Genomic DNA, 17,297 nt, shown 5'->3' with positions numbered 1-17,297 from the left:
CATACTCATAATATACATCAAATTATTAATTATTAATTGGTATAATAACTAATAATAATGTATAAAGTAAAAACTTACATAAAATATATATATATATTAATTTGAGTGGGTATACATTGGTTGTGGCCCGTGTGGGTGGATTCGGGAGTTTATAGCTGTGTTGGTGGGAGCCTAAAATTGTTTTCCACTTTTTTAGATTATAAAATATTATATACTCAATCCAATATATATATATATATATATATATATATATATATATAATATACTCAACAACTGTGCCTGTGCAGTGCTAAGGAATAAGTCCTATCATTTTATCAAGTAGCAAGCTTTAACCAAAAAAAAATCAAGTATCAAGCTTTGTGCAGTGTGTAGTGGCATCAGTGCTGTGGAGAGTGAGCAGATTGTGCAAGTGTAAGAGCAAACTCAGCGTGTTGTCCTTGTCCTTTCAATTAAGTAGATTAAAAAATATAACTTAAAATGAATGACTGAGCTTATAGAAAAAGATCAAGAGTCAAGACTCAGCGTTTTTTTTTTTTTGTTGTTGTTGTTGTTGTTGTTAAACAGCGTGTTGTTCTTGTCCTATCAATCAAGTAGATTAAAAAATATAACTTAGAATGAATGACTGAGCTTATAAAAAAAAAATCAAGAATCAAGACGAAGAAAAAAAAAAAAAAGGATATAGATAGGGAGGCAGAGAGATAGAAAGATGAGAGATTTTTTCTTTTGATTTAGAAATTTATAATCTTTATTTCAGTATATTTTAAGATAATTATGTTGTATTATTAATAAATTTCTCCTGTATTAATTTTGATTTTAGCATATTTTAAGAATGAGTTAATGAATTTGTCTTTTAAAATTTAATTTTGTTAGCTGAAATTTGGCTATTTTTGTTTTTTCTTATTTAATCTTTTGCATTTTAGGATACAATGAGGTTTTTTTTAATGTATTTTACTAACCAATAAAAGGACAAAAATATTTTTTTTAATTAAAATATATAGATAAATATTACACACACACATATATATATATATATATATTTTTTTTTTTTTTTCAAGTGAGGGCTTTCTTTTATTTGGGAACCTTAAACAATTGCATCAATTATTCAGCCAGTCCTAGAATGACCACCGAACACAATGCATACATATACTCGAATGGTACACCTAGTAGATGATATGATAACTATTTGGTTTACCAAAGTTTTGGCAACTTCACATTGTAGATGGTGTGATAACCATACTTATATCAGATGTTTTATTGCCCAATAAATTATATGTAGCAACGGGTAGCTATGGTCGTGAATATGCATATTACTTACTAGTCGCTAACCCGTGCGATGCACGGGATATTTAAACAAAATTTATACACATTCACTTTTATTGGTACAATCATTGGAAAATAATTTTAACCAATACCCAAATGTAAAAGACACATTGACTTACTATTTAAAGTAGCCTTCTGAAGAATTTACACATATTGTGCAACTGAGCCTTAATTTCTCATCAACGATTAGAAATATAAACTGCAAATATATAAATAAAGACCATGACTTGAGAAGGACGCATTAAACTTCAAATTAGAGTAGTAATGTTACTTTCTCAATCTTTGCTTAGTTGTAATAATAATATAGAGGAAATTCAAAACATGGAAAGAAAATAAAAATTACAACAATTAATTCTATTATCTTCCATGCTATACTTTAAAAGGGTTAGTAACAGATTATACACTTAAAATGGTTAGTAATTAATAGTACTTACCCCCACTATTAGTATACAGACACCAAGTGCGGTCGTCTTAACCCTTTGAATAAACCTTCCTCAATTGGACCCTATCCAAAAAAAAAAAAAAAAAAAAAAAACACCCAATTAACAAAATTGATCCAAAAGGGTCTAAAAAGCACACAAAATCAATTCAAAAAACAAAAATATGAGACAAAGTAATTACTTTCCGCTGCCAATGAAATCGTCTTCTGTATTGCTGTTCCAAACTGCAACACTTATCTCTCTAAGACCTTCAATTAACGAAAACACAAACTTCTCTTGGAATACCGGAGTATTATGACCATCTATACACACACACACACAAAACAAAATCAACATAACTCACTATAACTCTATAGAAGCCTCAAAAATATAAAGAGAAACTAAAGGGGTGGAATTTGATATTTACGTTTGGAGAGAGAGAGTTTGCAAAAACCGTGGCTTTATATTTCTTAACTTGAGAGAGGGGTAAGGTTGCTAAGGTTTTAAGGAGTTATAATATTTTTATTTTTATTTTTATTTTTTATTTTTTAAATATTGTGCTGACATGGAAAATTGTGGTGCCAGCAGAGGTTTCGGTTTTATAGATATATATAGATTATAAATGAATTATCGCTACAAGATTGTTAATTTTTGGAAAAATTGCAATTATATTGATTATAAAATTAGATCGTATTTTGCATTGACACACTAATGAGTTCCTCACAGTTCTACTCTAGCTACTCTTTTTGGGTTGCGTACCTAACATCGTGGAAGGTAGGTTTCATCAATTTGCCAAACCAAAACATCTTTCGTACACACATGGGTGCATATGTACGAGTGTCATGAGGTCCACCCAAAAGAACTCTATTGCATAAAGTAGTTCACACCATAAGATAAATCTTAAATATTTTATTTTTAATCTCCTTTTCATTGTGATAGAATATTATTGCAGAGGGTACTCTTCTACAGATTTACTCTACTCTTTTTAGCTGGCATACCTAAGAGCATCCGCAGCTGGAGGGTCAAATGCCAAATGTAAGGTATATTTGGCATTTAAACCCAAAATGTGCTCAGCAATTGGAAAGCCATATGGGAAATGTTAAATTTTTTTTGGCATACAGCTACAGTACCATCTTATATGTAAGATGGTACTGTAGCTGAATGGTATAAAAAAAAATTAATTTTTTAATCCTTTCTCGTTATTTTTAACCGGGAATTTCTCTCTCCACTCTCATTATTTCTATTCTTTTCTCTCTCTTCCTTCTTCCTTTCTCATCCACTCTCTGCTCTCTTCAGACCCAGACCCCGTGGCTTCCTCAACGGTGAAATCGGATGGGTCGTCGTGGCTCTGATGGCTCCGATGGGTTTGAATTGGAGCTCCATGGCTTCGATAGTGATTCCGACGAGGCTAGGCTGGTGGATTTCTTTGGAGGTGTGGGTTTTGACAACGGTGGAGATCGTGGGTTTTGATGACGGTGGTTCGGTGGACGTGGGTGTTAATGGTTTTTTTTTTTCTTCTGGGTTTGCTGGTATATGTGATCGGCGTTGTGGTGGTTGTGGCATGGCGGAGATTGGTGGGTGGCGAGATCGGTGGAGCTGTGGTGGGTGTGGCATGATCGGCGTGGGTGTTTTTTTTTTTTTTTTTTTTTTTTTTTTTTTTTTTTTTTTTTTTTCTGGGTTTGCTGGTTTTTGTAATCGGCGTTGTGGTGGCTGTGGCGTGGCAGAGATTGGTGGGTGGCGAGATCGGTGGAGCTGTGGTGGCTATGGCGTTGTGGTGGCTGTGGCGTTGTGATCGGTGTGGGTGTTAATGGTTTTTTGTTTTGTTTTTTTTTCTGGGTTTGCTGGTATATGTGATCAGCATTGTGGTGGCTATGGCGTTGTTATAGGCGTGATGGTTCTTTTTTTTTTTTTTTTTCTTTTCTGTTTCGTCGATCTGGGTGTTAATGGTTTTTTTTTTTCTTCTGGGTTTGCTGGTATATGTGATCGGCGTTGTGGTGGCTATGGCGTTGTTATAGGCGTGATGGTTCTTTTTTCTTTTTTCTTTTCTGTTTCGTCGATCTGGGTTGATATGGGTGATGGATTGGAGGAGGAGGCTGGAAGAAGGTGAAAAGTAAAGTAATGGAGGATTCTGGAAGGAGGGACGCGGGGGAGAAAATTGAGAAAAAACAAAAAAGGAAAAAATATATTTTATTAGGAAGATATATTATTTTAATGAGTAGAAGAGGAAAATAGAGTTTTGGGATGTTGGGAAGATTGTAAAATGGTATGGTATAATTAATAAAGTAACTTTTTGGAATGGTAAAATAAGATGGGATAGCAAAACCGGCTGTGGATGCTCTAACATCATGGATGGTAGCTTTTATCAATTTCCCAAACCAAAACATCTTTTGTACATACATGGGTGCATGTACGAGTGACATGAGGTCCACCTAAAAGAAATACTCACGGTTTCATTGCTGACATGTTTTCATTAGACTGATGTGATGTGACAAACAAAAACATTGTTAATACGCACATTAATGGCTCATGGCGGAGCCATTGGGACCAAAGGTTTTGTCCTAAGTCCTCCCTTTTTTTTTTAATATAAAAATCTTGTAAATTATAATAACTCATCTAATTTTTTTTTGGTTACATTCTACATGACATATAAAATATAATAAATTATTCTAATTTGATAAATATATATAATATATAAAATAATTTAATGTTTGATTGATTACTTGATTATATTTTTTATGCATAGAATGATTGTTTGTTTATATGTTTTGAATCGTTATAGTAATTTTCTAATCATAATCATATTATATTTAATAGGTTTTTTCTAATTAAATAGTTATACAATAAGTAATGGGAGATTTGAACACTAAATATTTCTATTGGGAACACAAAAAGATATTAACTAGTAGAGTTATAAAGTTTTCGACTATTATACCAAAATAAGAAATTAAAATAATAACATAAATCTCTCATAAAATTTGAAACTCTAAATACACCCAAAACATGTTTTCTATCAGTTCTTCACAGAGCTGGAGTCCACTGCCAACATATGTGTTCTACCATAGGTGGGGATAGTAGCGCGCACACACAAACAAACAAAAAATACCTCCCAACTCTCCCAAGTATACTTTTGAACAGTTTATTTACTTGTAATATAAACCGTAACTTTAAACAATAAATTATCTTATTCTAAATAAACCAGTTTAATTATTAATATGTTCTTTCTCAAAAAAAAATAATAATAATATGTCACTTTAAAGCAAATAAATTGACGGCAAATAAGTAGGTCATAGTTTCTTGCTAATGATTTATTTGTTGAAACTTGAAAGTTAGTTAAAATAATCTATAAATTAAAAAATGCCCTGTATAAATAAATAAAAATTTCAAAAAATTAAAATTACTCTCTTAAGTCTGCTGGTTAAAATTGCATCATGCTTCATGCACTCTCACACCACCCTAACTCTTCTTCTTGCACCTATAAATTCACTCTTGCTCCCATTTCCCTTGTAAACATATTAAGCATATTTTCATTTACTCTCTCTCTCTCTCTCTCTCTCTCTCTCTCTCTCTCTCTCTCTCTCTCTCTCTCTCTCTCTCTCTCTCTCTCTCTCTCTCTCTCAATAGCACACATTGGGTGAGTTTGGTTCAACTTTTTGAAATTGGATTTTTTGAAAAAGTGAGGTTTTCAAAAAGTGCGGTATGAAATTGGGCTTTTTGAAAAAAACTGAGTGTTTAGTAAAAATTGTTAAAAATGTTTTTTGAAAAAGCTGAGTATTTGGCTAGCATTTATAAAAGTGGAGGTTTGAGTTGTAAATTACCAAAAATGACAATATATATATATATATATATATATATATATATATATATATATATATATATATATATAAGAGAATTCTTTGTTTTAATTATCTCTCTTAATGTAAGTTATGGACACAACATTTTTACAAAAATTTCACAATAAAGTCTATATGACAAGCTGTTAATAATAGATAAAAAAATAATGATGTCACTAATAGGTCCAAATGAGAACCAATAACAACTTACTGTGTAAAATTTATTATGAGATTGTTATAAAAATATTGTGTCAATAACACTTTTTTTTTTCTGAAGAAAATAGCACTAATTTAAAAAGTCCAAAGATACAATAAAATGTGATAATATTTTCATAATACAATTTGTTTTTAGTTGTGGTCAATCCTAGTCTAATAAAAGAAAAGGGTTTGTTTGGTAAAGGAGTTTGAGTAATGTTGTTTGAGTGTTTTTGATATACGTGTAGGTGAAAAAGTATATTGAAATATATGTAAAATTGTTAAAAATGTGAAAACGGAGGTTAGAAGTTGCACACCAAACAGGCCACCTCAACTGTTTTGAAACTTATATGATAATTTATTGTGTCCTAATACAGTCGTAATTTTTATTTTATAAATTTCCTTGCATGGACACGTATGCCACTCTACCTTTTACTTTTATTTATTTATCTTTTTTACTTCTTTTTTTTTTTTTTTTTTTTCAACCGCATGTTTCCTTTCACCCTTATCTTCTTCCACCTTTATATTCTCCCATACTTAATCACCCTTATCAATTAAGGTGAGTTCTGTAGCAGAGCAGTACGGAAAGAACCTTTACAACAGTACGGAAAGGCTTGTTCTGGTAGCAGCACATGGAGGACTTTTGTAGCAGTACAGTAGTCAACTTGGTAATTTAACACTGTCTCCAACGGTAATATTGATAAAACCTATTAGTTTTTACAAAAGATCCCAAAGAGCTGCCCACTGCCACAGGCCCACAGTCCTCTTCCTTCAGAATTTCAAAACGCAGCTTTTAGCTAAAGTTGCTTTTAAAATCTAACCATTTTTTTGGGTTTCAAAAAGCGTTTTTTGACTTCTGAAATTGCAAACAAACGGGCACATTATCATGGATATGCATACAAAGAGAAGAGACTTCATGGTGACTGTGATCAAGAAAGAGGTGGTGGTGGCAGCAGAATTTCCAAATCAAGAGCATTGGTTACCACTATCTAATCTAGACATGTGTCTTGTGCCTCCATTGGATTTTACTCTCTACTTTTGTTATACGAAGCCAACCTGTGGAGACAACTGGACATTTGTGTCAAAGGTTGAAGTTCTAAAGAAGGCATTGGCAAAAGCTTTGGTTCCATACTACGCTCTTGCTGGCGAGATAGTTCCAAACTCTGTGGGTGAACCTGAGATTCTTTGCAACAACCGTGGGGTAGACTTCATTGAAGGTTTTGCAGATATAGAACTTCAAAACCTCAACTTGTATAGAGCTGATGAGACCATTGGCTGCAAACTTGGACCCAAGAAGAAGAATGGCATGCTGGCTGTTCAGGTTTGTAGAAGAACACTGGCCCTGGAGATTTGAGGCTATCCTAGAATACATTAATTATTTGATATTTTCTGATCATATGGTAGTAGTTTTTTCTACTGTAACTAATGTTTGTGCTTGCAGGATGCAGGAAACTAAAAATTAAAGCAACTTTGTTTTGAATAAATTTTATTTAAAAATATATATATATATAGCAACTTTGTTTTGAAACAAATTTTTTTTTTTTTAAAGTTTTATATATATATATATATTGCGAACAAGAGTATCTAAATTTATTTGAGTATAACTATTTACTTGGGTGGAAGTCTCTCCCACCTCCTCCTCCTGCGTCTCACTCTCAGCAAGTTATTACAAAGAAAAATTGCTTGAGGACAACCTCGAAATGTTAGTAAGATGTTTTGAAATTAGGATCTCATGAATATCATCATAATACTTTAGGAAACACTTACCGCTGATAGATCAAATGATATTAATCTAAAACTTAGAGGAACTCGAAAGTATTTTAGATTATAAAAAATACGTTGTAAGTTTTTTTTTTTTGGGTTAAATCCAAATTACACCATTTAAGTTGGATAAATTGTCATTTTTGTCCCCAAAAATTTATTATTATTATTTTTTTATCATTTTAGTTCCTAAACTTTAATAGATATGTCAAGTCTATCATCTTATACATTTATGTCCATAAAATTATTATTAAGTTCAATAAAATGAGTCGTATTACATATGTAAAAACTGAATTTTATTTATTGATGGAATAATCAATCTTGACAAGAATATTAAAATGTAAAAATTAAATGACAAAGAAAAAACTTTAAGGATGAAAAGTCACAACTAAATGGGTATACTGTTGATTGTAGGGTTTTCCCCCTATTTTTTTGGTTAGTCTTTTGCTAAACTAATGCCATGAAACCTACTTGTAGGCTACTGAGTTCAAATGTGGTGGACTTATGGTGGCATGCACTTTTGGCCATAAAATAATGGACGGATATTCGGCCAGCATGTTTGTTATCTCATGGGCCGAGATTGCTCAATCTAAACCTCTCTCTTCACTACCAACATTCTGCCGATCATTGCTCAATCCTCGAATCCCCGGTTCCTTTGATTCTTCGCTTGAAAACTTGTACATCCCTATCACATCGTTCCACTCAATCAAAGAGCCAAACCTGGGTGGCAATAACTTTGTTAGCCGCACGTACATTGTCAAAGCCAACATTATAAACCAAATCCAATCACTAGCAAGCACCAATGAATGCAAAAGGACTAAAGTTGAGTGTTTCAGTGCATTCCTATGGAAAATTATTGCCAAACGTGGTACGGCTGACAAAAATATATCCAAACTGGGCCTTCTTGTTGATGGAAGGACAAGAATTGGCCGTGGAGACGAAGAGAAAACAAAGATGTTGGCTTCTTACTTTGGAAACCTGTGGTCCCTTCCTTATGGAAGCAAGACCGTAGATGATCTTATTGACAAACCATTGAGTTGGGTAGCAAATGAAGTTCATGGAATTGGGGAAAGTGCAATGACGTCTGAGCATTTCTTGGGTTTGTTAGATTGGGCGGCGGCTCATCGTTCAGTTCCCAGTTTGCCAAAGATATATGCCTATGGGAGCAGAGAAGGTCCAGCTCTTGTGGTTTCATCTCTTTTGAGGCTTCCATTTTCAAAGGTGCAGTTTGGATGGGGAAGACCAACATGTGTGTCATGCTATTTCCCATGGGGTGGAGATGCTGGGTATGTGCTGCCAATTCAAAGCCCTTCTGGAAATGGCGATTGGGTCGTGTACATGTACATCTTGAAAGAGGAATTGGAATTGATCGAACGTGAAGCTGGTCATATGTTTAGGCCTTTGACTTTGGGATACTTCAATGAATTTGAACAAGAACCTCTCGTTAGATCAAAAATGTGACTGTTTGATCATGTTCACTAGTTATAGTATATTATGCAAACGTGTCAGGTATTGATTTAGAATAAGTTTATGCATTTATACAACTATATATGATTAGGAATAAAAACCAACCTAAATGATAATAAAAAAAAAAGACCATGAATGTTATATTATGTTCATCTGTTAGAGGCTCTTTTAGATATGAATAAGTCTTTTTTTTTCTTCTTTTATATATATATATATCAAGTTCCCACTTCTTTTTTAGATATGAATAAGTCTTTTTTTTTTTAATATCAAGTTCCCACTTCTTTTTAATAGCAAGGATAACCTCAAGTATAGCCTATGTGAATTTTGATAAGTTGGCTAATATAGATTTATAAGCAGTGAAATTGTAATATTTTTACTAACAATATTTAACTTCAAACATGTTTGGAGCCATGAGCTCCTCCAATAACATATAAAAAGATGACATTAATTTTAGTCATGTGCAACACACATATGCTAAAAATCCATGGATAGAACTCACCATTGAAAACCAATTTATAAGGGGATGGTGTCTAAGAGCTTATTAATATATGGTTAAACTTATACTTAATTCATGTAGGATACTAGGATCATAACATACCACCACACTCCATAGCTGACGTCCACGACGGCTCACTCTAGCGATACTGACCTAATGGTAGCCCTTTCACTTTTGGTTGGTTCCACTCACCTATCAGTTATTTTAATTTAGCCTTTCGGTTGCCCCTTTCAAAATCCGACCACAAAGTCGTAACTCATTTGATCCTATTCTCAATGAGTTACGTCCGATTACTCGACATAGTGGTTGGCACTGATAACAAATGTTAAACCCATGGGTAGAACTCACCCTTGAAAACCGGCTTGCAAGGGAAGAGGGTGCCCAGAGTTTATTAACAAATGATTATACTTATACTTAATTCATGGAGGACACTAGGATCGTAACAACTTAACTCACTTTAAGTTAGTTATCTGCATTACATATGATGAGATAAATATCATAAAAATACATAAAGAAAATAAATTAAAAAATATTTGTTCTTTTTTCTCAATTTTGAAACATAATAATAATTTTTTCTATTTTTTTTTATTAAACGTCTTTCTTCTTTATTATTTTTAAACATTTATTTGAGTGGTTTGAATCTCTAAAAGAAATTAATAAAGTAATTTTTTTTTCCAAATAAAATTTGATATAACATTTTAAAGACTAAAATCGCTCATGAATTTATATTTAGGGACTAATAGTGTATTTTAGATATTCACTTCTCCCAAATGAACAAGGCTACATGTATATTGCTATATATTTCCATTCAAACCCTCTACTCCACTCATCCTTTTGGTAATAACAAGGTACAAACTTCCCCAATAATCGTGGTCTGGACCCATTTAACCCGCTTTAGACATTAAAAGTTAAAACACTTCTTTTGTTTTACTTGACCTCATAATGTTGAGCTATATAAACACAAATTTAGGCATCATTATTCTAATATACCACCATATATTAAGATGATTTAAAAAGTTATTTATCACTTCAAAAAAATAACAAAAATACCCTTAATCTAATTAGATAGTCTTATTCCTAAAAAATAAAAAAATGAGGTTAAAATCGTAATTCAACAAAATTAAAAAACATAAAACTACAAGGGAAATCTCACTTTAACTTCCCACACGACAAGAAAGTATATCTTGTTTAAGGAGTACTAACTCAACGTCTAGTTGGTGTTTCTAGGCCCAATTAAAAATTGACGTATGTTAAAAAAACACATCACATACACCCAAAATTAAAAAGACAAAATTGATCTTGAAAATTTTTCAAAGCTCTGCCATTAAGAGCATTAGTATTTGTGGTGTTAAATTGTTAAAATGCTATTTTTAGCACTACAAACTACAAAACTGTGCTACATTGGTGGTGCTAAAGCCAAACAAGACATCATATGCAATTTAAAAAATTATTGCATAAGGTATTCTTCTACTCTACTCTATTTTGCTTGTGTACCTAGCACCATGTGAAGGTAGCTTTCATCAACTTGGCAGACCAAAGCATCTTTAGTACAAACATGGGTGCATGTACGAGTGATATGAGGTCCATGGTCCATCCAAAATAAATACTCACATGTCATTGCTTATGTGTGTTCATTAGACTGATGTGATTTGACAAACAAAAGTATCATTAATACACACATTTAATGGCGGAGCCACATTGGGACCAAAGGTTTTGTCCCAAGCTCTCCCATTATAAATATATATATATATATATATATATATTTAAATCTTGTAAATTATAATAACTCATCTAAATTTTTTTATACATTCTACTTGAAATATAAAATATAATAAATCATTCTTAATTTGATAAAGACATATAATATATAAAATAATTTAGTTTATGATTGGTTACTTGATTATATTCTTTTATGCATAGAATGATTGTTTGTCTAAATATTTTGAATAGTTAGCCTATTAGTAATTTTCTAATCTTAATCATATTATACTTAATAGGTTTTTGTTAATTGGATAGTTACAATGAGTAATGAGAGATTTGAATACTAGATATTTCTATTAGAAACACAAAAATGTATCAACCAATAGAGTTATAAAGTTTTTGATTATTATACCAAAATAAGAATTATAATAATAACATAAATTTCTCATAAAATTTGAAACTCTGAACACACCCAAAACATGTGTTCTATCAATTCTTCATATAGCTGTACACTTTGTTTGTTTAAGCAATGATGTTTTCTAGAATATGAGTTATTTTGCAAAGAACTTTTTCTATAAAACTGTCCCATTTTCATATGTTTGGTAACAATCTTAAATGTGTTGAAAATTGTCTCTCATCTTCCCTTGTTTAGCTTGTTGTGAGATAGAATTGTTTTCCAAGAAAAAAAAAAGTAGCGGAAAATAATCTCTAAAAATAAAATATATTTTTTTATGTTGAGTAAATATAGTTTTCCTTTTGACTCATTTTTTCTGATACTACCAAACACTGGAAAATACAAAAAACTATCTTTACACAATGTGGGTGTGGGTGGCAGTGGGTATGTGTTTATTGTTTGTTCACAGGGAGTGGGTGGTAGGGCGGTGGTGGTTGTTCATAGGGAGGTGATGGGTAGGGGTTTGTTAGTTTTTGTTGGTGGGGGTTGTGGGTGTGGCAATTCACAGTAGTTGTTCACACTTCATAGGGAGAGAAAGAGAGAGAGGTAAAATAAAGAAAAAAAAAAGAATATTTAAAGAAATTGCTAAAAAAAATAGAACCTTTGATGTTAGGTGTATTGTAAAATGTGTTGTTAAAATAGATAAAGTAGTTTTTTGAATTGTTAAAAGTTAAATTTTTTAGGACCAACAATGTGGATGCTCTAAGAGATTTCAACCAATCTCATGGGAGGTGCACCAAACATACCTTAAAGTTCATATTTAAAATTCCATCTATAGTACTATAATTAAAATAGAAAAAAAAAAAAAATTTTAAAGAACGAAAAAGAAAAAAAAAAAAAACAGAAAAAAATAGAAGAAGATTGACTCATTCGTGGTCTGTCCATATTAATTCCTTTTGCTTGTGTTACAAAGTTTACTCTAAAATATTAACCTTGCAATGATCATGTGGGGAAAAGTTTGTATTCCAAAAATTCTAACTTGTTCAACTTATATCTCATTTTTCTTCTTGGAAGGCAGGAGGAACTTACTTGGTGAAGGACGTTTTCGTTGCGCTCGGCGTAACTTCTTCTTCAAGTCATCGATTTCTTGCTGTAAAGCCTTGTGATCGTTTCGCTTATGGGATGCGTGACCTTTCCCTTTCGAGCGGCTTCTGCTCGTGTGGGAGGTATTCACACTACCCTCTCGCTGCTTATCTTGATCTTTCTCCTGTTCGAGGTTCAAAAAGTTGTCTTGTCGTTGGGAGTCTGCGTGTCCGGTTTGGCGCGGACCTGATCCTTCCATTTCTAACAGTTTCACTTGTCGAGGCACAAGTTCTCCCCACAGACGGTGCCAATTGTAGGGTCAATTTTTGGGGTCCAGGCCCAGCAGGTAGGTGATTCTGGCCCAAGGAACCCTAGACAATGAATTTGTAGAGAGCGGGTTACAGAACTAGGCCCTAACGAAGTGAATGTTAGTTAACTTTGGGCCATGCAATGATTGAACGTAAGAATATCTCCTTCATGTCCACTGAATACCTGGTCCGAGGAGACGTGTGGGTGCACTTCTGTTCCAGATCAAAGGCTATGGTCTTTCTCTCTCTCTTCTGTTCTTTCTTTCCTTTTTTGCCGATCCCTTTTTCATGGGGATTCCCTTCTCTTATATAGCCTCCTTAAAGTCATTAGAGCCTTACACTTGTTGCTCATCTGGGCCTTCACTTGAGTGCCCGTACTATCGGACATCTCCCCTACCTTTCTGTGAGTTGTAGTGGCCAAGGTAACACTGTTCGCCTGTCCTCTCCACATTAATGCGGCCAGAAAAGTAGCTTCCCTACATTTAATGCGGCTGCTGTAATCTCTCCCTTGACATCCTATACTCTCTCCCTTCTCCCGGGCTTGTGAGGCTCGTCCTTGCTACCAATATTCGTTGGAGTGATTCCTTATTGTTGGTAGGGTGCATGTTTGGTCCATATTTGGCATGTCCGAGGAGACATTCCTCCTCGGACCACCTTTTAAATAAGATTGGGCTCATAAGAGTTGGGCCGGAAGTCTTCTTGGCGCCCCACATTCTCCTCGGACGTGGCGGACTCTGTATGGGGCCCAATGCCCATTGTTTGATTTGGGAACTTTACCCCTACATAGGTAATTCTATCCTATTGATTTTAGGCTTTGTTAATAACATTTTAAATAGACATAACTGTTATAGTTGTAAATTAAATACTACTTTCTTTTGTTAATTGATTATTAGGAAAAAGATATCATATTTATCCAAAAAAAAGGAACTTAAAAAAATTGAGAAAACGTATGTTGATACATGTAGGGGTAAAGTTCTCAAATCAAACAATGGGCCTTGGGCCCCATACAGAGTCCAGCCGCGTCCGAGGAGAAAGTGGGGCGCCAAGAGGACTTCCGGCCCAACTCTTATGAGCCCAATCTTATTTAAAAGGTGGTCCGAGGAGGAATGTCTCCTCAGACATACCAAATATGGACCAAACATGCACCCTACCAACGATAAGGAATCACTCCAACGAATATTGGTAGCAAGGATGAGCCTCACAAGCCCGGGAGAAGGGAGAGAGTATAGGATGTCAAGGGAGAGATTACAGCTGCCGCATTAAATGTAGGGAAGCTACTTTTCTGGCCGCATTAATGTGGAGAGGACAAGCGAACAGTGTTACCTTGGCCACTACAACTCACAGAAAGGTAGGGGAGATGTCCGATGGGACGGGCACTCAAGTGAAAGTCTAGATGACCAACATGTGTAAGGCTCTGATGACTTTAAGGAGGCTATATAAGAGAAGGGAATCCCCATAAAGAAGGGATCGGCAAAAAAGGAAAGAAAGAACAGAAGAGAGAGAGAAAGACCATAGCCTTTGATCTGGAACAGAAGTGCATCCACACGTCTCCTCAGACCGGGTATTCAGTGGACATGAAGGAGATATTCTTACGTTCAATCGTTGCATGGCCCAAAATTAACTAACATTCACTTCGTAAGGACCTAGTTCTGTAACCCGCTCTCTACAAATTCATTGTCTAGGGTTCCTTGGGCCAGAATCACTTACCTGCTGGGCCTGGGCCCCAAAAATTGACCCTATAACCTATATATAAAAAAGGATAGAATTTAAATAAAAAAGAGAGATAAAAATACGTAAAAGAAAAAAAAGATAGAATTTAAATATTGTATATCAAACTACCTTTTTTAAATACGGTATATCAAGAAGAAATTAAAATTAAAATCCAATACCATAAAAATTAAGTTGGATAAATATCAAACAACATGATTTTTACGGTATAACAGAAACAAAAAAAAAAAAAAACAAAAAACTATAATTAATGTTAACAACTTGATTTTTATGGTATACATCTCTTTCAATTTTTTAGATAAATACAAAAACTAAATTGTTGTTAACTTTTGTTTAAGTTACATATGATTCTTAATTAAACTATGCATTGCATGGGCATAACACTAGTGTGTATGTATATATATATAATCCACTTTTGTGTCTGCAAATTTATCCAAAATCCAAATCCATTTTTCTTTAATTGTGTTTTCTTTTCTGTTTTTCATTAATTGGGATTTGATAGTTCTAGACTCTAGTTCAAATTCATTAACACAGAAGTTGCTTTCAAGAAAACAAGATCTTTTAATTATTTCACACTAATGTTTTACTAATGTTTCACTAGCTTAAATTACTCATATGGTTAAACATCACTATACAAGCATAAAAGCATCTGATCTAATGCTTATATATGCATTAGATCAGATAATCTAATTTAATCGGTATATTATTTTTCACTCTTTCAAAATTATTGCTATTTTATTTAATATAATATTTTTAATGCTTTCTGATAACGTTACTAGGGAAATCTTTTTACTCTTTACTACTTTCAATAATCCTTACTGTTCTTATCCAGTTTTTTCTTGGGTTTTTTCCTCTCTTGGGTTTTTTCCTCTCTTGTTTTAACTTTTAAGTGAGGAGCACTCAAAAGCATAGCGTTGAATCATTCAGGACCCATTTGGTAAGAATATTGCAGTTTTGGTTTTCAAAACAATGTGATAATTGTGATTTAAAAAGTGTACTAAAACACGTTTTTGGAGTACTCATAATGCAAAAAATCACACGTGATGGGGAGATTGTTGGGTTACACGTGTGAGTGAAGTCCCACATTAAATAAAGATGAGAAGAATGAATGGTTAATATAACATAATTAAGCTTATACCCATTGGGTTTAGTTATTTTGGATTAAAATATGTCTTTATATGTTATATTAAATATTTAAGAAAGCTCCCAAGATGATTATCCCCTAACAAGCACAATTTCCAAATCAAGAGCATTGGCTACCACTATCTAATCTAGACGTGTCTTGGGCTTCCATTGGATTTTAGTCTCTTCTTTTGTTATACGAAGCCAACTTGTGGAGACAACTGGACATTTGTGTCAAAAGGTTGAGGTTTTAAAGAAGGCCTTAGCAGAAGCTTTGGTTACATACTACGCTCTTGCTGGTGAGATAGTTCCAAACTCCATGGGTAAACCTGAGATTCTTTGCAATAACCGTGGGGTAGACTTCATTGAAGGTTTTGCAGATATAGAACTTCAAAACCTCAACTTGTATAGAGCTGATGAGACCATTGGTTGCAAACTAGTACCGAGGAAGAAGAATGGCATCATGATGGCTGTTCAGGTTTGTAAAAGAACACTGGCCTTGGAGATTTGAGACTATCCTAGAAGACATTAATTATTTGATCTTATCTGATCATATGGTAGTATTTTTTTTCTACTGTAACTAATGTTTGTGCTTGCAGGATGCAGGAAACTAAAAATTAAGCAATTTTGTTTAGAAACTCTTTTTTTTTTTTTTAATTATTATTATTTTTATATACCTTTGAGCTAGTAAATGGTGCTTTTCCTGTTACTCATATGAAAATGTTGATAGGGATTAGGGATAGGATTGCATGAGTAATGACAACTTGGTTGGCTGGTTAATTTGTAGCTTTTTTATAACTCGTCTTCCAAGTGTTAGCTAGATTATTGTGTAAATAGGTACATTAGCACACTTAAGAGGATCAAGGTAAATTTGAAAATTATATGCAACATCTAAGCCTTGTTTCGTTCGGTCAAGGAGGCCTCTCTTAGTGGCTGTTTAATGCCAATCAATTGCTCTAGTGACTTCACATTTGATCCCATTTAAATTCTTGATATTAATTTATCTGCTGCCCTATTCCACTAAATTTTCTGATAAGATATTCTTATCTTCTTCTTGTCAGCCCTCCATTCGGACACGCCAGAAGATTGATTTGTGGATTGGGTTCTACAGTTTTTGTTCGTGGGGTTTGTGATGCTTAAACTTGGACCATTTTGGTTTTTGCATTTTATTGCTCTTGTAATAATGTAACCTGCATTAGTCTATTGCAATATATTGCTTATCTTTCTAATGGAAGTCTAAATGGGATGCTTCCTACATTTTAAGTGATTTTTGAATGAAAGGTGCTACGTCCACAACATTTTTACAGCAAATCAGAAATGGTTAGTTGTTATTGATTTAAACAACTCCATAGTTCATAGTGTTTAATAATATCATCTACCCTTAGTATTTCAGGCACTTTCCATATAGAGAAATGATCATCCTTCTGCTTGTGTTACAAAGTTTACTCTAATATTAACCTTGCAAAGATCATG

At 33.4% G+C, this 17,297-nt stretch overlaps 1 protein-coding gene and 2 long non-coding RNA genes across 3 annotated transcripts; 2 read left to right on the top strand and 1 right to left on the bottom strand.

Moving 5' to 3' along the window:
* Positions 1–1,310: 1,310 nt before the first annotated feature.
* On the bottom strand, positions 1,311–2,225 carry LOC126727494 (uncharacterized). The gene is made up of 3 exons (XR_007656253.1): positions 1,942–2,225; positions 1,755–1,825; positions 1,311–1,519 (listed from the first exon to the last, which is right to left on the bottom strand). It is a non-coding gene; the product is annotated as an uncharacterized LOC126727494 (long non-coding RNA).
* A 4,094-nt stretch (positions 2,226–6,319) lies between these two features.
* On the top strand, positions 6,320–9,144 carry LOC126727490 (coniferyl alcohol acyltransferase-like). Its single transcript, XM_050433168.1, has 2 exons — positions 6,320–7,085; positions 8,003–9,144. The coding sequence occupies exons 1-2, from the start codon at positions 6,651–6,653 to the stop codon at positions 8,984–8,986; spliced, it is 1,419 nt and encodes a 472-aa protein (XP_050289125.1). The 5' UTR covers positions 6,320–6,650; the 3' UTR covers positions 8,987–9,144.
* A 6,801-nt stretch (positions 9,145–15,945) lies between these two features.
* LOC126727495 (uncharacterized) lies at positions 15,946–17,087 on the top strand. The gene is made up of 2 exons (XR_007656254.1): positions 15,946–16,302; positions 16,886–17,087. It is a non-coding gene; the product is annotated as an uncharacterized LOC126727495 (long non-coding RNA).
* The last annotated feature ends 210 nt before the right edge of the window (positions 17,088–17,297 follow it).

This window comes from Quercus robur, chromosome 5, assembly GCF_932294415.1.
Source record: "Quercus robur chromosome 5, dhQueRobu3.1, whole genome shotgun sequence".
In the NCBI taxonomy this organism is placed as follows: Eukaryota; Viridiplantae; Streptophyta; class Magnoliopsida; order Fagales; family Fagaceae; genus Quercus; species Quercus robur.
This window is presented reverse-complemented; position numbering and strand designations above follow the sequence as displayed.

Excerpts from the sequence above, each read along its gene's own strand:
- LOC126727490 (XM_050433168.1), top strand. The coding sequence starts at position 6,651 with ATGGATATGCATACAAAGAGAAGAGACTTCATGGTGACTGTGATCAAG. Across the intron at positions 7,086-8,002 it reads ATGGCATGCTGGCTGTTCAG|GCTACTGAGTTCAAATGTGG; the intron begins GTTTGTAGAAGA and ends ACCTACTTGTAG.